A 21,052-nucleotide genomic window follows, 5' to 3' on the forward strand; every position below is an offset into this window, starting at 1 on the left:
GTAGAAATCTGTGTAACTAAAGAGGAAGAAGTCTTACTGGAATTTCTTACAAAAAACCTACATAAGAAATGTAAGGGGGAGACTATAACCAAGTGCAGATGTAAAGATGGCTTAAATCTATCTGTGAAAAAATAATTCTGCAACAAAATAAGGGAGGAGAAAAGCTAGTTTCTGGAGTGAACTAAAGCTTGCAGGACCAAAAAAAAAAAAAAAAGAAAAGAAAGAAAAAAACAAACTCCAACAACTCCAGCAGAATGATGAAAGGGTCTTTACATTCTCAGTGAAGAGAAGCAGCACCAGCTCTGCTTTTTGGGCATTGATGTGAATTTTAATGGTATAAAAATGTAAGACCGGGGGGTGCCTGGGTGTCTTAGTTAAGTGGTCAACTCTGAGCTCAGGTGATGATCTCAGGGTCGTGGGATCGAGCCCCAAGTTGGTCTCTGCACTCAGTGGGAGTCTGCTTGATTCTCTCTCTCCCTCTCCCCCTGCCCCTCTCCACAACCCCTTCAAAAATTAATAAATCTTAAAAAAAAAAAGGTAAGATCAGGAGAGAAAATTTCTTCCATTCTATTCTGTGATAACTTAATCTTCTTAGTAGCATATTCTTTTGTTATTAATAATAACTTCATACTCTTTTTCCATACACTGTTATATTGAATAATATGTGACTATTTTCTCCTAACACTGTCCTAACCTGGAAAATTGAAATTCTTCGTTCTCTATCTAACTACTTAAGGCATTTTAGTGCTTTGCTGTATCTACGATCAGTTTAGCGTCTCTGCTGCCCAGTTGACAATTTCTATAACAAATTTCACCCCAGATCAGGAAACAATTACGGTCAATTAAAATGAAAGGGGCTTTCCCCCACTCAGAATAATTGTCTCGTCCTTTTTAGATATTTGCAGGCTATGTTTTCTCTACCACCACTTCATAGCTCAAGTCCTTTGTTTTCAGTTATAATGAGGACGAACTCACACGCTCAGTGTCTGAACTGTATTCTCATGCCTATGTCCTAACCTTTCCTCTTTCGGACACCCGTGCCCAGTGTCTCTTGTGTTTCAGGTTTTTTGGCTTTTCAAATCCAAGATCTCTGCCATTCCTTATGATTTTGATATTAAGCGTCCCCCGTGTCCCCTGCCCCCAGTCAACATCTGGTAATGGTAGCCTAGATAAAATTGTTCTTCCTCTGCCCTTCTTCACACTTCCTTTATTTGCATTGTGCATTTGTGAGGTCTGGCTCTTTCCTTCTTTAGCGGATCCTTGGCTGAAAAAAGAATCGCGCGGATCGCACGTGGATCTCTGTATATACTTCACTCATTAAACGCTTCCAATCAATATGGCCGTCTCCTTTCTTTGACATACTGCCTCGACTGAGCACTTTGATTTAGGCATTCTGAGATAAATAGCAGATGATAGTTTCCCCTTTTATAACAGGAGGAGGCAGATCCAGAAGTTAAGTACTTTCTGTGTGTGAGTGAGGGGTTTACCAGTTGGCTTACGCCAGTTTCTGCTGAGTTGGAGAACCTCTAGGGGGACCGTTAGGAGTTCCACTTTCCTAAGAATTGGGTGTTCTCATAATTTGGCTTTCTGACTAAATTTTAGATCGGGTCACTTTGCCCAGCTAAGTTTGACTTTCCTAACATGTTCTTTTTGCCCCTTGTTCTTCAGATAACGGGTGGTAGCTCCTTCCAAGGTGGTTGCCCTTTTTAGATTCCCTGTTCTCTGGAAGCCCTCGAAAATTTCCTGAGAATGTATTCCTTGTTTATTGTTTCTTCCATTATGTATCTAGGGTTTTTAAGTGACATCATATTATATTTCATAAAGAGAAAGAGTAAAGTAAGACTAGATTTGATGGAAAGGAACTGTGAACGTAATTAGGATTAAAGCACCCTACGTGTGATTTGTTCATCCTCTGAGAGCAGGAAGGAAACAACCCACAGCTCTAAAAAGATATTAACCAATCAAGGAGGGGAGGTGGGTTGGGAATCTCCATGCAGGTGGGGAACCTGTGTTCTTTGTCCCATTTTGTGGGGTCCAAGTCACCATAAAGTGGTAAAATGCTCCTTTGAAGGGGGAGAGGTTGGGGGAGAGAATTGCAGAAAAGGAGGCCGCTGGTGCAGAGACCTGGTCATTAGTCCAAAAAGATAGTTTCGTCCAGATAATGTATAAAAATAGAATGGATGTTGGGGGAGAAAGAACAGCAAGAAAGAAACAATGCTGTTAAAAAGCTTTATCTAGAAAATGTTAGCTCTCCCTGACTAGTCTTGAAACAACTTGGGGGGAAAAAGTCTTTAAACAAGCTACTTTGCAGCTCACAGAATCTTTTCCACTTTGTAGCGAGATAATGCGCTTTTACATGAACATTATCAGTTTCCAAACTCTCTAACTCATGCTTCCCTGCTTGCCTCACAACCCAGGAAGGAGGGGGACTGAGAACCGGGGGCACAGCTCCGTGCCTGACCCTCTCCCCACAGCCTGCTCTCCCTGTGCCCCTTCCCCGAGAGTCCCCTTTCCTGTCCCTTCCTTTTACTCCCCTCCCCTCCTTTTATTTATTTTTATTTTTTTATAATAATTTTTTATTATGTTATGTTAGTCACCATACAGTACATCCCTAGTTTTTGATGTAAAGTTCCATGATTCACTACTTGTGTATTGCCTTCAGTACCACGTTCCCAGAAGACCTCCAGTGGCCTGAAATTCAGCCATAAGCAGACACCTCCCATCTTCTTTCATTTCATTCCGGTTTTCTTTTCCCCATATTTCTCTAAGATAAATCAACCGAAGGTGGTAACGAACACAATGTCACCACTCTGCATTCTTCCCTCTTGTGAGTCACACCTAGGAAAGAAGTGTACTTCAATGTCTTTGGACTTAGTTCACTGTCCTGAGTAAAAACTACACTTTGGGAAAGACAGTTAATCAATAAATGTTAAATAATATTAAAACAAAAAGTATGCAGGAGTTTTTTAAGCTTCATAGAAAAAAAAAAGTAAAGACATTAATTTCCAGGAAAATTATTCTTGTAACCACTCCAAAAGTTGTTTTTTTTTATCAAAAGAACAAATGGAAAAAAGCACAAATGCCAAATAAAACACAACCCTTAGCGTTAAATATATTCTGGAGCTTGTGAAATTAAATTTGCATGTTTAAATGAATCCAAATGCCCCTTTAAAAAGTAACCCACTTTTCCCCCAATTTTTTTCCCCTATGTTGACAGCCAGTAATAAATATTCTTTCCTCTCTCACTGCATATTCTTTTGAGAAAAAATTATTATTTGAAGAGAAATGTACTTTTGTCAGAGTGCTAGTTTAGAGAGGGAGGGTTACATTCTTACTTGTAGGTAGGCAGCAGGTAGGAATAACAGAAATAATCCTTGCATTAAATTTTTTCTCATGAAAGGAACACTCTAGAACTCCATAGTGAACACGTGTTTCCCCCCTGAAAATGGCTGAGTCCAAAAAGGAGAACTGCAAAATGTGGGAATAATTTTAACTCATTTAAGATTTTCAAATACAAATAGAATCCAGACCTTCCAATGGCAACACAGTCTACACAATGATCTGTCAACATCATTTGAGCTTATGTACTCGGAAGGAGATCTTCATGGTTCCTGTGGCTTTTCCTTTTAGTGGCCCATGTCCATCAGGACTTCAGAAACCACAGTGTGGAAACTGTAGACGTTCTACATCCTACTGGTCCATAACAGGGGTATGGGACCCATTGATCACACAGGTCACCTACACAATCTTTCTCTCTTTCATCATCGGCCATCTGGTCCCCCTGAAACTGTAAATCCAATAACCAAATCATCTCATTAGAACACCCTGCCCCTTCTTAGCCAATTTCTGTCCTTTGTCCCAGCTCCCAAATCCTCTCATCTTTGAAGGTCTTTTCTGCTATCTTTTAGACTCTCTGTTAGGCCTCCTTCATTCCATGACTATTTCTTGAGTCATTTGTGCCTGGTATGGTCACAGCCCTTGCTTCTTTAGAAATACCTCACCTTCCCCCACAACCTCAATGATCATCCTCCCCACCCCCACCCCCCAGTTTTGCTTTTCACCTGGTGGCTTTCATTAATCTGGTGCCAGTCTACTGACTTGTGAATACAAAGTCCACTGTACCTTTCCACTGGAAAACACGAAGTACCTACTTTCGACACTCAGTGGGGACTCAATGAATATATATACACACATAAAATCAGAGGAATAAAATAATGGAAACTTTCTGCTTTCAGATTTCTAATGAAAATGAATTTCAAATGAGCCAGTTTTTTTGCTACTTTCCTAGGGTAGCTCTCTAAATATCAGCAGGACACCAAAGGCCTTTTATTACACAAAAGTTGAGAAAGAGCTAAGACACTTGGCTTATTTTTTGTCACTATAGTTAAAGTGCAAAAGAAACTCTTTTCAACTTTATTGAGATAAAATTGGCATATAATACTGTGTAAGTTTAAGGGGTAGAAAGTGTTGATTTGATACACATTGATACACTTACATATAGCAAATGCTTACCACTGTAGGGTTAGCCAACACCTCTGTCACATCATATAATTACCATTTCTTTTTTGGGGCAAGAACATTTAAATCTATGCTCTTGGCAACTTTCAAAGATGTAATACAGAATTGTCAACTGTTATACCATGATGTATGTTATATCCCCACAACTTATTCATCTTATAACTGGAAGCTTATACCCTTTGACCAACTCTCCCCATTTCTACTACCCGCCTCTCCCAACCCCTGGTAACCACCATTCTATAAAAAAAAGTCTGAAAAAACAAAAAAGAAATAAACAATCAATAATGAAACAGAGTTATGGAAAACATTCTGACAACACTTAACCAGACGCAGCCTACTCACTCACACACCAGCCACTAGCCTGAGGAAACATGAAGGTATCCAGCATATTTACGCACCTGTTCCAGAATTAGTTTCTTTTGCCATATCATTCAAAATCGAGGAAGGAAAGCTTGTCTAGAATGACTACATAAGTCAGGTTTAATGAAGTGACTTGATTCTACTCGACTCTCTCTCAAGTGGTGTTCTTTTTTAACCTCCACATCAGAGTCTCTTTAGTTCCACATGTCATAAATTACATAGAATTAAAATTAAAGAGAAAAAGATGGGGAGGCAGCCCCTGGCCGACACATATTTTGGTCTCTCTGATGTGTGAGATATTACAATTACTCTTCCATTCCAATCTGTATGTTCATATGTGGGCTGTGTGTGTGTCAGAAGCCAGTGAAAACACTCAAAGAGGGTATTTAACTTCAGGATAGGGGGTCGAAAACAAGATAAACGCCAAAACACCTAAGTGATAAACCCGGGGAAATATCGACTAAGAATTCTTCTGGATACGGACTCTTTGTTTTTGTACATTCTGAATGCCAGCATATCTGTTTCTTTGAGGTGCACCCACATGAGCGTTCTGATGCAGAATATTTTGAGATGATCTTGAAAGTAGGTTCAGAGAGCTGAATCAAACCAGGGCTTCTTAACGTAACAAAGTATAAGACAGTACCAGGTACAGAGCCCTGTTCCCTAAGAGAGGTAATACCCTGGTGTTAGGATATAAGGTGATAGTACATGGCTGAATATTTTGTATTTCCAATAGCTTAACGAACACACAATAGTTATGTTCATTTTAACGAGCATGAAACTATGATTTCATGTACATTACTTAACCATATATACCATGTATACTATATGTATACTATTGCTTAAGATAGCAGTAATAGTACATTGCCTTAAAATTATTCAAGTAAAAGAAGTTAGTCACGGAGCACTGGGTGGCTCAGTAGGTTAAGCGTCTGCCTTCGGCTCTGGTCATGATCCCGGGGTCCTGGGATCAAGCCCTGCATTGGGCTCTCGGCTCAGCAGGGAGTCTGCTTCTCCTTTTCCCTCTGCCCCTCCCCACTGCTCATGCTCTCTCTTGCTCTCTCCAATAAATAAATAAAATCTTAAAAAATAAATTAGTCAGCGAACGGAGACTATTCCATAAAAACGGACAGGTGGCCCACAAGGATGGCAACATTGTGAAAGAGGTTTATGAATGACTGAGGTTGGCGGAACGCTGTTAAAGAATTGCACCTATTCTTTGAAACTAAGGACTTGAAACTAAAGGCTTGCTGTTTTGGGCTTATGGATGAAAGCGTCAAGGAGATTGAGTTGCATGACTACATGTTTATAAAATGCAGGCGATGAATCTCTCCTGAGTGTCATCCTGTTTCCTCCGCTGAATCGACCATTATATTCTGGGCTGTAGAGCGAAGCGGTGTTGTTCATGACTCCTGGAGGTGTGTAATGTGTCACGGAGTAACGTCTGTAGAGCCCCTCTTGCACAACAGCACGATGGGACCTCTGTGCTTCGCACTCTGCAGAGTGAAAAGCAAAATGTAAACAGGCACCAATATTGAGACTGGACCGAGTGTAGGGACATGGAGAGCTTCACCGTGCTCGTACTGAACTCGTTTCCCATTCTTTGGGCTCTCAAGCAACCTAACGGCTGTTCTTTTTGCTGAGCTAAATGCAACATCTCACGCCAGATTTATTGGCTTGGCAAAGTTGCAAATGTTATTACGCAAAAGTTGAGAAAGAGCAAAGCTGAGGAGTGCTAAAAACAGTACACTTTGCTACTGTGTCGTATCTGCATTTGGGGCTCAGGGTGTTTTATTTATAGATATCTATTAATACATAGCAAGAGATACAGAAAGAAATACATAAAAAATAGCTTTATCAAATAGTTTCCAGTATTCAAGTGTAATATCAAAAGCAAGGACAGCAATAGCAAACTGTTCTATTGAAGAAAAAAGCCGTGTTCTTAAGTCTTCTCTCCCTTCCCTTCCCTTCCCTTTCCTCTCTGAGGTCTGTGGCTACAAAGAGCCCACACCCTCCTAGAGCTTGGAGGGGTGGGGTTCGGGCTGCAAAGAGAGGTGGGATGTCCCCATGTGTTATTTTGCCCAGCTTTTTTACCCTCCACCTCTCCTACCTCCCTGTCTAGCAATGCTGTAAGCGGAGGAGAGGTGGGAGCATAAAGCTTGTAAAACTGGCTTGTTGGGGTTCTTCCTCCCCCTCTTGCTTCTTGGGAAAATGTCTTGCCGGGCAGCTACCTGGCAGTGCCAGAGCTGCCTTTTCCGAGCTTGAGAGGGACTTCCCCTTCCTCCGACAGAAGGAAAGTGGGCTGTGCCTGGAGGTGGAGATGGAGAGAAGGATGGAAAGGGCAGATCCCACCGCTCCCCCAAGACACACAGAAAAGGAGAGGACGGACATATACAGGCCCATACGCATCTGGAAACTCAGGATTCAGAGCTGGGGGCGAGACTGTACTTGGAACAGTGGGCTTCTCCCAGATCTGAAACCCTGTGCGTTTACTTTACAGAGTCCTAGAAGGCCTGGGGTCAGAGGTGGGGGCAGATCACTGCCCACTTTTTGTATTTATAATTTAAACACATTCACAGCATGACACACACAGGAGAGGAGGTGAGACTGTGGGAAGGCGTGTGGGCAGTTTCATTTTGCTTCAGGTCTCCACCTGATTGCTGGGTGCTGCTGGCACCCGCAGGGGTAGCCTCGGTCATGTGGGGTGGTGGGGAGAGGGGCTTCCCTGCTGCAGGGTAACCCAGGCTGGACCTGGACAGACTGGGGAAGGCACGGGTGGTCATTTCCGGGGAGGAGCTTAGGACAGGTTGGTCCAGACCGGGACCAGGGTTTTGTCAAAGTTGCCAGGAGCTTAAAGAAGGGGTGAGCGGGATCCCAGGCGGCCTCTACCTCGCTGAGGGGAAGCTCGGAGACTGTGAAAGGGATATTAAGTCTTCTCCTCCTGCTCTGCTGGGGGGAGGAGGTCAGGACACACCAGCCAGAGCTGAGTTGGGCAAAGCTGGCTTCCAGCTTGATGTCGTCCTGTTCTAGGGAGAGCTGTGCCCTCCCCATGCCCCCAGGGCCGGGCTGAGGTAAGCCTATGAAGAGGCAGAAGGCCCAGGCAGAGTCCCCCCGGGGACTGGGTGGAGGCCTTTCTGGTGTGGGTGTGGGAGGGAGGGTTCCTGCCTCTCCTTCAGCTCCAGCCCTTGCTACAGTGGCTCTTCCAGGGAACAGATCTCCTTAGGCACCTGATACCGCTACTGTTACTGTCTCCCCAACTGGGACTTCCAGGGAGGTCCAGGGGCTCCGGGGTGCCCAGGTCCACAGCTTTCGTGCTGGGATGAAATCTGTCCTTTTGATTCTAGAGGTGAGGGGTTAAGCAGGGAGAAGGAGGAAGAAATGGTTTGAGGGGATCCTCCTGAGTATTGGAAATGGGTCCACACTTGAATACTCCTCCCTCGCCCACCCTAGGGAGGGGATTGGAGTTAAACAAGGAGAGGAAATGCTGGAAGTATCTATTCCATGGTGTCCGCAGGTGCTAGACATAGACTCACTTTCTCCTGCGCAGGGAGGATGCTCTAAACTTCTCCCCTTGGCCTTAGTGCGGGACAAGCACTCTGGTAGAGCATGGGAGCTCTGGGAGTCTCGGTTTTCCCACTTGAAAAATGGGGCTACAGGCAAAGCCAATGTTTTACATTATGTTTCGCTCTATAGGTCACAGCACATTCAACTCCACCGGGGCTGCCCCCGTCGGTACCTCAGGGGGTATTTCCAGGGCAAACAGACAGAAATTGCTTTGAAAATATCAACGCACTATTAAATGTGAGGTACTAGCTGTTCTCCTTATTCAGCATGGACATTTCCTCCTTCCCAACACCACCCTCACTTCACATCCCACCTAACGCTGTACTAGAACACCCCTTTGCCCTAAATGAAGAAGCCGAGGGGGAGAACGATTCAGAAAAGGTGTCCCTGCGCAGGGAGTAAGCGAACCTTCTGAGGGGCACCCCCTTCTCACGGGAGGCGCCGTTCCTGCTCCTTGGCTCCCATCTCGGGCTGCCTTCCTCCTGTTACCGGGCAGCCAGGGCTTTTAGTTTTTGTTCCCAGAAAACATCAGCCCCTATAGCTCTTCGTCTCCCCCTGGCGTTCCTCTCCCGCTCTTTCTTAACAGTGGTGCTATAGAAGGGGGGCGTTCCGGGAAGGGCAAAGAGGGTGGGCGCAGAAATAAGTTTATAGGGGCTTCTACTCAGTGATATCGAAAGCACTGGGTATGTGCCTGAAAGGGCTTTTTTTTTTAAACGTCCTTTCCTTGCCATTCCTTCACCGATCTTTTTCACTGTGCACGCAAGGAACTTTAGCAAAAAAGACTTGGGGGAGGGGGCTTGGAGTAAGGGACAAGTACCTCGATCTGCCAAAATAATGTGACCCCCCGTGGGCGGGGGGAGTGAAGAGGGAGAGCGTTCCCCTGTTTGATCAACACTAAGAAATCGGAGACATAAAAGGAAAACGAAGTGAACAACAATTAAAAAAAATCCCCGCGCACAACAATACAATCTATTTAAACTGTAGCTCATACTTTTCATACCAATGGTATGACTTTGCTGGAGTCCCTCTTCTGATTCTTGAACTCTGGGGCTGGCAGCTTGCAAAAGGGGAAGCAGACTCAAGCGCTGCACGGGCAGGTTTACCAAAGGTCTCTAATGGGTATTTTCTTGTTCTTAGCCCTGCCCCTGAATTGTCAGACGGCGGGCGTCTGCCTCTGAAGTTAGCAGTGATTTCCTTTAGAGCCTGGCCTTATCTCCGGCTGCACGTTGCCTGTTGGTGACTAATAACACAATAACATTGTCTGGGGCTGGAATAAAGTTGGAGCTGTTTACCCCCACTCTATAGGGGTTCAATATAAAAAGGCGGCGGAGAGCTGTCCAAGTCAGACGCTCTTCTGCAGCGGCGCCGGGGTGAGCGCGCAGAGGGTCCTCGGTCCGCGCTGCTGTCCCCGCACGCCACCGCCGCGTGCGTCCTCAGACCGCTCCCACTGCCGGCCCTCCTGGCAGAAACTTCTTTTTTCTCTCCGTTAAAGAGCACTTAGGCTGAAGGCTCACTTTGAGATCTGAATAACCAGAAGCGCTTTGAGGGACCCGAAGCTATTATTTTTCTTCGTTTTCCTTTGGGTTCATTTGTCAGGGGAGGACTTTGATCCCCCCCCCTTTTTTTCAGAATGGATTATTTCCCCATGATTTTCTCTCTGCTGTTTGTGGCTTTCCAAGGAGCTCCAGAAGCAGGTAGGCACGGCGACTTGTAAAGCTCTGAATGTTAATGTCTTCTTGTCCACCTTAATGTTTTTCTTGCTTCTGTTTTCCCCTTCTTTTTAAGGATTGCAGCTCAGATAGCAAGTGTCTGGGAATTATTGCTCAAAGCTACTTAAGTTTTCTAGTGGGGAAAAAAAATTTCTCTATTGAAAACAATTGCTTCTATAGCATTAAAATAACTTATTGTTATTATTGCGTAGAGTATTTTCTTGGCTTTAAAAAATATAACTCCAGAAAAGTAAAGACAAGATATTATTTAGCCAAATGCATATTTGCAATATAGGTGTTCGTATACATATAGGGACTTATATCTTATTGAAATATCTTATTGAAATAGTTTTAATAGTGTGTGAATGTGTAAAATATTTAAACATTTCACCTCGAAGCCAAGGAATTTTATTCAAGTCATTCAAGCAATATATGAGCAGTAAAATCACCTGCAAAACAGTCTGTTGAATAACCCTCGGGCAGTTTCAGGGTGAAGCAGATGTTTTCTCTAAAAATTGTCATTATTGACTTTAGGCTTCTTTTGGCAGGTTTTTGGCACCCAAAACAGTGTGAGGTCTATTTTCAGTTTTATTCACCTGTTGTGGGAGGGGAGCTAGGATAAATCTTGGCTGCCTGAGGATTTAGATAGTGTGTGTATATCTGCCTATTTCCCCCTTCTTAGGGTCAATGCCCTTTTTTCGTGTGGCTTTTCATGACCCTGACTAAAGAGAAAAGATGTCAAGGGAATGAAAATCCTGGAATGTGTCTGATCATTTGAAATGTACAAAACTGGGCAGATAAGCTGCATGGCTAACTTGTCAGTAAGAAGAGGCCACGCTGCAGTGGGGAAGAGGGGAGGCGGTGAGTCCCCCACATGACATCCTGCTCCGGGGATCCTGAATTCAAAATCCACAGAGCCTTGATTAGGTCCCCGAGCTGCTGCTCAGTCTCACCCTAGGTTAGTACTTTCTAGAGTTTACCACTTCCGACGAATATTGTAGAGCTGGTTTCTCTTCTTTCTCTCCAATCATCCCCCAAAGCTCTTGGATTCCACTTAATTTCAAGGACTATGTATCACCTGGGCTACTCCCTGCTCTCCACCAGGTGTGAAGTGGTGGGTTCCCCTAAACTGCATGGGGAAGTGGCTCCAGACCTAGGAAGAGGCGGGCAATTTACGTAGCTTTAGAGCTTTGGTCATCAGCCAACTTTAAGCCACCGTCCTATGAAATGGGGCTGTCCTATTAAATTCCATGCAGAAGCCACCCCAGATTTCTAACAGGCAGCATGTCCACGCCTTTCTCTGGGGGCTGGTCAGTCAGTGCCCTTTTCAGGTGGCTGTTCCCCCTGCATATGTGTGTAATCTCCCTGAAAGTCGATAAGCCCGTAGGGGTAAAGGTGAAGTCATGTTAAGGAGGGGAAAGATAAAGAGCGCTTTTTGCTCTGTGTTTCTTGCTGAAGGCGGGCTGCATGCTTCATGGGCTTCTATCTGCTCCGCGAGATCCCAGGGGACATGCCCTGCTGACCTGCTCTTTCTCTCCCCAGCCGTCTTGGGCACAGAGCTCAGCACCAGCTTGGACAGCGGAGGGGAGAAGCCCGCTCCCAGTGTACCCTGGCGGGCCCGCCGGTCCAAGCGCTGCTCCTGCTCTTCCCTGATGGATAAAGAATGTGTCTACTTCTGCCACCTCGACATCATCTGGGTCAACACTCCCGAGTGAGTCTCTAGAGGGCGTCGTCACTCTAGCTATTCCTTACCTCTCACTTCTCCGACACTGGAGCCCAGGGACGCTAGCTAGTTGCTTTTGGGGGGAGCTCCTGGTTAGGATTCTGAAGGTAACACTTCTGACAACATGAAGGTACCTCAGGGGGTGGGGACAGTGCCCCCCCCACCCCATTCCTGAAAATACCAGGCAGGGTGGTTCTTTGAAACAGAGGGGAGGTTCTTCTGAGACCCAGTGGCTCAAACACTCAGGATAGGATAGATGGAAAATGCTGATGGCAAGCAGGACTCTGCCACACATTTCTGAGGGGTGGTGTTCTTTTGATGGGATCTGCTTGGGTTTAGGGAATAAGTTGCCGAGGTCGGACGTGGCTTAGTCTAACCCATGCTACTCCTGGGAGGCAGAGGGGACTGTAGAGAGTGATAATCAGCCCCTTCACTTTACTTATAGAAAAGCACAAACCCAAATTGTGGGCATCACTTGCGCAAGAATGAGTCCAGGGCAGCCCTAGACCTGGAACAGGGGTGTCCTGACTCCTCTGTACCCTCCCTTTAGAAAAGCCCATTTCAAGATAGCAATAGAAACATGGTCCGTAGATTTCTCTTCTGCCTCCAGAGCTGGAAGAAAGCAGATTCCCCCCGCCCCCTCTTCACCCTGAAAACTGGCTCACCCATCAGACACAGTCGTAAACAAAAACACGGCACACAGTGTCCCGTAATGGGCGGCCGATTATGGTGAGGGATGCCCAAAATCCAAACAAAATTAAACCCAACAAAACCCACAATAAGCCTAATACTTCAAAGGTGATACTACCAAGGAGAGGACTTTATTCCTTTTAGGTGAAGCTCAAAAGGGACCCTTTGGAATTTATTGGGGAGCCTTCTGGTGATGAGTCCTTTTATCAGTCATATGATGTCACCAGTTGCAGGAGATACATGACGCTGGGGGCGAACCGTGCGTGTCCGTAGCAGATCCCACCCCTCCATCCCCCCACCCCGGGGGCACTTTTGGCATTACCATCTGACTTGAATTGAAAATAGATTTTCAAAATCCTGTGAGTCATGGTTTTGCTTCGAAGTCCCTCCCCCGCAGTAGCTGTTAACTAAATGGAAAGTCAGAAAAGGAAGAAAATAGGAAACACACACCAAAGCAGAGATGTCATGATTTTGGACAAAAAACAAAGCTGCTTGTGTGGAGAAGAAACTGAAATTTGTTAAGAATCCAAATGGAATTTCATTGAGTTAGAAAACTGGTTTTCTCCTGGTGGGGTACACACTCAAGGCCATTGATGGGCACGTAGAAGGCATCATTTCAAAGGCTATTAATTATTCTAATATCTTTTGTTCTTCTTTTTTGATAATAGGCACATTGTTCCGTATGGACTTGGAAGCCCTTCTAGGTCTAAGCGATCCGTAAAGGATTTATTTACCACAAAGGCAACAGACCTCAGGAAGAGATGCCAGTGTGTTAATCAAAAAGACAAGAAGTGCTGGACTTTTTGCCAAGCAGGAAAAGAACTCAGGTGAGGTGGAAACCCCTTTGCTTTCCATCAGTTTTAGGGCCTCCTGATCTTCCCATCGTGACGTTGTCTTTTTGTTTAAGAGAAATTAACAGAGACTTTGTGAGAGCTGAAGGTACCATTGCTGAAACATTTTGCCCTATCTGTATTAACAGGGACCAGGACAGTATGGAGAAGGGCTGGAATGACCATAAGAAAGGAAAAGACTGTTCCGAGCTTGGAGAAAAGTGTATTCATCAGCAGCTGGTGGCAGGAAGAAAAACGAGAAGGTGAGAGACTCCCAAGGACAGCTAGCCGCAGTCACCAGTGCTAATGGGCTGCTCCCCTAGCTATTCTCACCTTGATGGGAGAAAGGCTTAGAAGAAAAGAATAAAGATCTTTAAAGTCTATAGATTAAGAAGAGAAAAGGAATCCCTCTCAAACATTTTTTGAATATAGACCTTTGCCCCCTGTACACTTGGATGGTCTTAAGCACGTGCCACTCCGTCCAAAGGTAGATTTTCCCAACAAGATAGATCCACAGACACCTTCGTCATTTGGTCATATCGAGTCCTTGCTTTTCCAAGTCAATGTATTTGCCACTTTTCCTTGAGAAATTAACCGTCGTTTCAGAGAAAGGAGTTTTGATGTTTATTTTGTTTTACTTCATTTTATTTTTAAATCAAAGTGTCATGTATGATCAAGTTCTTCAAAAAGCAGCAGTTACTCCAATGGCCAGAGGGAAAAATAAAGTCATTAGGTAGGGATGGTGAAAATTAGACATGCTGTTTGAGAGGTTTATTTATTTTTTTACATGGGGAAGTGCATTTGCTGGAGAGCCCATGTCACTCTGAAAAGCTCTCACCACTTCTAGTAGGTCCTGACCTGGGGCAGAGAAGGGATGCAGATTAGTTCACAGCATGGGGTTGTGATGGGCAGCTCTATCTAGACAGACCCTTTCAAATCCAAAACATTTTGGAATTCACAAGCTGGAGGGAGAAAATCTGCATTCAGAGCTGTCCAACGTGCTCTACATTTCCCTAACCTGGTTCATGGAAAGTTTTCCTAGAAATTCAGTGGCACGTTCTGTGATCAAAGCGTGCTGAGCAGCAAGGACTATTACCGATGCGTGGGACGTTCTCCGCTGTCTGGGACGTCCCGCCAGCCATTGGAGTTTCCATACTTATAATGTCAGGCCCCCGATGCTCCCCCCGATCACCGGATTACAGAAGCCACAGTTCCTTAACTGACTTGGGAATTATTCTTATCTTTCTATGAATGATTAAATCACTAGTACAGTTCCCTCTGTTTCTTGCCAAAAGAAAACATTTAAACCTGCAAAAAATATAGATCTATATTTTATAATTGCTATACACCATTTGCTTTGGGCCTCCCTGGACGCTTCCTCTCTTTTTGTTCCTCTCCCACCAAGTCACCTTTAATTGCTTTTGTGATGAAGAAGATGTCCATGGCTATTTGCAACCTATGCAGAGGGAATTTCTGCATAGATTCCCATGGTGGTAGTTGGGATGGGGCAACAGAAGAAAAGAGAGTATCTCTAGTTTACCTTAAAATTGTACTTTAAAATTGTACTGAATGCCCAATTCCCTTTAGATATGACCATAGCTCCCCTCCCCTTCCCCTGTCCCCAGCATAAAGGGTGGGCTGTATTTTCACTTGAGTTTAACTAAGTTAAACTAAGTTAACTAAGCATGCTGTTGTGGTCAGTGGGGAAAGTTCAGGAACTGGACTTAGATTTGTTTGTGCCGGATTCTAATTTTAGATACTTCTTTTGCGCAGAAAAAAAAAATTTTTTTTTAAATAATGTTTGTTTTCTCTTGTCTTGTTTTAATAGGTTGGACACCATCAGCAACCGCATCAAAACAGCTTTTCGTGTGGCAAAGCTGAAAGCGGAGCTCTACAGAGAAAAGCAAGTGACCCACAACCGAACACACTGATGACAGGTCACCCGGGCCCGTGGCTGGTCCATCTGCAAGCCTTCTCCTCCACGGAGGGAACCCTGTGGCTGATTCTGCACTCTCTCCTCCACGGCTGGGATCAGAGCAAAAGCATCCTCTCTGCTTCGACCAAATGTTTCTTGTTCCAGACTGGCAATGGACCAGTGCCCTCGCTCCAAACATTCCAGGGAAGGTTCAGGAGTCCCCCAGTCCATCTTCGTTTGCTTCCATCAGCGATCACCGCTTTCATCTCTCCTCCTTTGGGGTGACAATGGACCACGCAGAAAGCAGAGAGACACAGTGACTTGCGAATGAGGGTGTCATCCTCCAGAGGGAGGAGAGGAGATTCCACACAAGGTGGAATTTCTGAAGAGGGTCCGAAGGGAGTCTTTGTGTCTCACTCAGGCGCCTGGCACATTTCAGGGAGAAACTCCAAAGTCCACGCAAAGATTTTCTAAGGAATGCACAAATTGAAAACACACTCGAAGGACACTCAAGTAAAAAAAAAAAAAAGAAGATGACTTTTTTTCTTTTTAAATTCACAAAATGCAAAACTAAAAGAAACTGTTAGTACTGTAAATCAGGATGAGTTTGCTGAATCTGAGTCTACCTCACCTCTATTGCACTCTGGCAGAACTTCCCCACCATTAATTATTGTCCCCCTTCCCTCCCCACCCCCGCTCGGCTGCCCCCTTCTCTTCCCCGGGACCCCCCCCCCCCAGTCAATCTTGGCCTCATAGATGTCTAGTCTACCATGTCAGTAATAGATGTAACATTTTCATGGTAATCTACTAGCTCTGATCCATAAGAAAAAAGATCCTTGAATCAGAAGGTTCCCTGACCTTGATCCTTGGAAACACAATGGTCTAGGGTTGTTTATGAAAGACATTGCAAACTAAATATTAGGTTACGCTTTAAAGCAGTAAAATTATTTTCCTTTATGTAACTGGCTAATGGAAGAGGTTGGATTAGATTTCGATGTACTTATTTTTTTATAGATATTTATATTCAAAACAATTTATTCCTTATATTTACCGTGTTAAATATACGTTTGGGCAGGCCATATTGGTCTATGTATTTTTTTAAAATGTATTTCTGAATGAAATTGAGAAAATGCTTTGTTTTGCCTGTCAAGGTAATGACTTTAGAAAATAAATATTTTTTTCCCTACTGTACTGATTTTGAATCATTTCTGAAATTCCCAAGAAATGGCCAAAGTGTTAAGAATTACGAAGGGAAATGATTAAAGTTGTTTTTTTGGGTGGCAATAAGAAGGAAAATAGTCTTGGCTAATCACAAAAGAACTCGATCTGGATCTTAAAGTTGCCCTTAGATTACATTAAGGTCCAAAACCAAAACAAAACCCAGCTTTAATACCTCCGTCTTTCCCTGGATAGCAGCCTTCTGCTTCCTCTTCCCCCCAGAAAACTCTCCAGGGGCTTGCTTCATCCATTAACTTCGCTTAGGCTATGAGACAGGATCCCACAGTTAAAGCGGATGGTGTGGTGAGAGGTGCTTTCTCTGAATCAACGGGCCGAAGGAAGCAGTGGCAAGATGAGTCCCCAAAACGTCCCTAATTATACACAGCTCCACACCAGAAAAATGCTTGGAGGAAACAGCCGTTTCAGAGCAAGTGAGGGCCCCCCCCCCAGCTTTTTAAATTTGTTTATGGTTGGGTGGTTTTTTTTTTTTTTTTTTTTTGGCTCAGATTTGGACTTTTGTTTATTAAGGAACACTAAGTGCCTTCGCCTTTCTGTGGTAGCCCAGGACTGCACGCATGCCGGTGGCGGTCGAGATACCGAAGGCTGGATCTGGGGCAAAGGCACTGTGGCACATCTTCTTCTCCACTGGGCCTTGCTGGTCTTCCCAAACCATCCGGGAGGCTGCTGTTTCAAATGGTTGTTACCAACAGAAGCCCGGAAGAGCTTGCTGAGCTCTCAAGACTCTTCACCTTCTTTCCCTAATAGGAAAGAATGTGTGGCATTCCACAAATATTAGCCCATGACGATCATGTTGTCCAAACAATGACACATCTGAGGGATGTCGAATACCAGCCTTCAGGTGATCGTAGCCAGTGTCCCAGGGAGAGTGTCTATCTTTATTGACATGGCTTTTTATCTTCCATTCTCCCTCTCTCTTTCTCTCTCTCTCTCTTTTTTTTAAGGGAGAGTCCAATATCTAAAAGCGCACTTTCTGGAAGCCCATTTAGAGCAGATTTCTCTCTTTGCACGAAAGGCCAGGTGGAGCTTTGGTCTCAGGACTCTGAGGACCAGCTATGACTTGACCTAGCAAACTGTTTGTCGGTGTGTGATTCTTAAGGGAATTGTGACGTTCTGTCCACAAGGACCAGGGGCTCAGCGCCAACTTGGCCACTGTTTAATCCTGAGCAACCAGTCCCCCCTGAGTTTTCCCTGCGGCTAAATGAGGTAGTGGGCATTTCTCTAGTGGCTCCAAGAAAGAGTATGTGATGTCATGAAGCACGATGAAGTTGAGGTGACATGAGAGAGTGAAGGTCTGAGCTGGCAGGATGTGGGTCCGTCACCTTTAAGAGGGCGTTGGGATGGGAAGAAGCCACTGTGTATAAGAACAACACAGCGAGGAAAGGATTTTCTCTTTCTTTCTTTTTTTCTTTCTTTCTTTTTTTCTTTCTTTCTTTCTTTCTTTCTTTTTTTTTTTCTTTCTTTCTTTCTTTCTTTCTTTCTTTCTTTCTTTCTTTCTTTCTTTCTTTCTTTCTTTCTTTCTTCTTCTTCTTTTTTAATTATTTGGGCCTTCAAAGCCTCTTCCTCCATGCTTCCTGCTTCAGTAACCAGCAAGAAAAGCAAGAAACGTGAAGGAGCTCTCCCAGGGCAGGGGGGTCAGTAGTAAAATTAAGCTGGAAGGTTTAGAGGAAATGAGTATTTTTCAAGTATGTAGAGGAAAGATTCGATATTATTTAAGGCTCATGCTGGCTTGAGGCGTGAACTGGTGGCATGGTCTGTCACGTTTCCTGCTGTTTTTCTTTCCAGTAAAACTGTGTTTTCTGGAAATCCATTTAGGACAGATTTCTGTCTTTGCACTGGGGGCCAGGCAGAGGTCTGACCTCAGGGCTCCAAGGACCAGAGGATCCTGGGTGCGGAGTAGTGACCTTTGGTGGAGGGAGAGAAGCCCACTCAAGGGTACTGAGTTTTTTCCCAATGGAATGGCTTCTTTTGTGATGGAAACCATTGGCTTTAATCCTGCCTATGCTTCCTGAAATGGGGAATGATAAAGTAGAGTTCTTAAAACTCGGGGTATTATAACTAAGCTAGAGCCCCCTCAGGAAGACTCCTACTGACAGTGAGAAAGAGAAATCTTTTGTCTTTCCATGTGAAAGAGCCAGCCTTCAGAGAAGGCTAGGATCTACCTAAGATCACACAGCAAGCTGTGACATCTCTGGACCCTGAACCCTTGAGCACAGATGTTTTACCCAGAGGCACCTGGAGGTCAGTGGAGACTGATGCCCAAGTAAACCTTAATGGAGGGTTCTGGATGGTAAAGGCAAAGTCAGTCTTCATAAAAGCTTTGCCTTCCAGCCTCACAGGTGGTGGTTGGCAGGTCCATCCTTGCAGCATGTAAGAGAAGAAATGTAAGGGAAGAGAAAAGGAATATAAGGAGGCATACAAGTCCCATGGCTTCATGAAGTGAATTTCTATAGGATAAAATAGAATATCCCTTTTGTCATGGATCCCCCGCCCCCAATAACATTTTCAGGATGTTGGGGCCATATTTTTATACCCATTTGACAGCTGAGGAAACAGATATATTGAATGAATAAGTGACTTATACTGGATCTCAAGACCCTTGACTCTTTGTCCTAAAACTGCCCCAGAGCCCAGGGCATGGCACTGGCCCTGACTCTTGGACAAATGTAGATTATTTCCATCTCGCCAGTGAACTATGAGTGGAATTAACTTTTTATTACTCTCTTAGGAATATCACTGTTCCGCATGTGCCCCCACAGCGTAGTCCGGAGCATTCTCATTGCACAATATGTGTTTACTACATCATCTTGTGCCAATGCATGGTTGGTAGAGAAATCATGACAATTTATGAAGCACGTTTCCAAGCCTGGTACCATGGAATGCTTCATTGACAATGCACGGAAGAAATTGTCATGATAAATGTGATGGCAGAGGCCGTACCATTTCCCTAGAATAATCAGAGAAAGATCTAGGGCTGGTGCCATTGAATAATGAAAACAGAAGGGCCTAGACCTTGAGGACACTGACTAGTGGAAATGATGGGTCCCAAGCATGACAGGTTGCTCACAGCTCTGAGAGGCAGCACACTGGGAATCTGACATGCAGACTTGCTTGTTCAGAGGGGTGTTTTTGTGTTTCTGCATCTTATTTCTTCACTTTCATATTCTGATTCATAGCAGGCCTCCACCCTAAACTGCTGTGGAAGTATCTGGGATGAAATGCGCAATATTAAGCTACCACTGGTTGGCATGGGCACTGACCAGCTGGAACAGACAGGGGCAGAACTGTGGGAGCAGATTCCTGGTGGCCCCCAGCTAGGCCAGATTGAAGCCTCCAGGTGTTGGATTGTGGGGAAGGGGTGGGCAGCCAGGGTTGGAATTTTTAGGCTTCTCACTATAGCTATTTACCGACAGGATGGAAATATTACAAGATTTTTAAAAACTGAAATGGTCTCACTGGTACATGCCCCTGTGCATGGCAAACTTGGAAGTATCAAAACTCTTTTCCACTTGGTAAATTATCCTCTCTACGGCTTCACTGAGTGGGATCCCATTGTCTCCATGCCCAGTGAAGTCACTCTCCATGTATCTCTGTTGTCCTGCTGCACTATCGTCCTGCCATGTTTTTTCTTTCACTCTCCATGTTCCCTTTCACACAGGCCTCGGTCTCCTTTGGTAGAAACAGAAATACTCTCAAGTATTCTTTGTCTCTTTGAAAGTTTGTAGCAGGACAAGTTTATGGTCGCCAAATCTGAGGTTTGCCTTACACCAGGGTTTGGCAGGGTCCTAGGTCAGCTCTAGGATTGTCATGAAGAAGGAGCTGCTTATAAGCTCGGGTCTTGCCCTTTTAGATTGGACCATGAAAGGGTGTATATATAATTTATTATTAAAACTGGACCATGAAAGGGTGTATATATAATTTATTATTAAAACTAGGGTACTTTTGATAGTGCCTAGCAATTACCAGAAGACCACAGACTGTGGTGGGCGAACTGGGACATATGATTAGCCTAGACCAGGATAAGCCTTGAAGCAGGTCAGAATTTCAGAACTTCAAAATCCCCTTGATCTCTTAGAGATGACCTAGACCTTGGCCCTTTTTAGCCAGACTAAATGTCTGCATCTTATCATGTGTAGATCAGGTTAGAGCAGAGGATGTACACCTTCTCTAGTCCCTCCAGCTTTGAGCATGGAGCTTTGGGCATAATATGTCAATGAATTAACAAATGTACAGATGGGTTACAGGCTTCAGTAAAGGAGAGGTGAAGACACTTCCCTGGCCAAAATGAGGCTAGATTAAAGAAGGTTCATAAGACCTACTTATAGGGGTCGCTTTAGGGAATTTGTCTCTTTGAAATATTCCTTTATTCGGGCTCCACTCTAGTGGTAATTATTTGTCACAATGAGATGGATCTTTTTATTTCTTTCCATCTAATTCATCTCATCACTCCATTTCACCATCCTCATAATAATCTTCCCCAAATGCTTTAATCATAATTTCAATGAAT

General features: G+C 44.4%; 1 protein-coding gene across 1 annotated transcript; it reads left to right on the forward strand.

Moving 5' to 3' along the window:
- The first annotated feature begins 9,650 nt into the window (after positions 1-9,650).
- On the forward strand, positions 9,651-16,500 carry EDN1 (endothelin 1). The gene is made up of 5 exons (XM_045811692.2): positions 9,651-10,136; positions 11,694-11,862; positions 13,233-13,391; positions 13,544-13,657; positions 15,223-16,500. The coding sequence occupies exons 1-5, from the start codon at positions 10,073-10,075 to the stop codon at positions 15,323-15,325; spliced, it is 609 nt and encodes a 202-aa protein (XP_045667648.2). The 5' UTR covers positions 9,651-10,072; the 3' UTR covers positions 15,326-16,500.
- Positions 16,501-21,052: the final 4,552 nt, after the last annotated feature.

This window comes from Ursus americanus, chromosome 32, assembly GCF_024610735.1.
Source record: "Ursus americanus isolate L20-20 chromosome 32, mUrsAme1.1.p, whole genome shotgun sequence".
NCBI lineage: Eukaryota > Metazoa > Chordata > Mammalia > Carnivora > Ursidae > Ursus > Ursus americanus.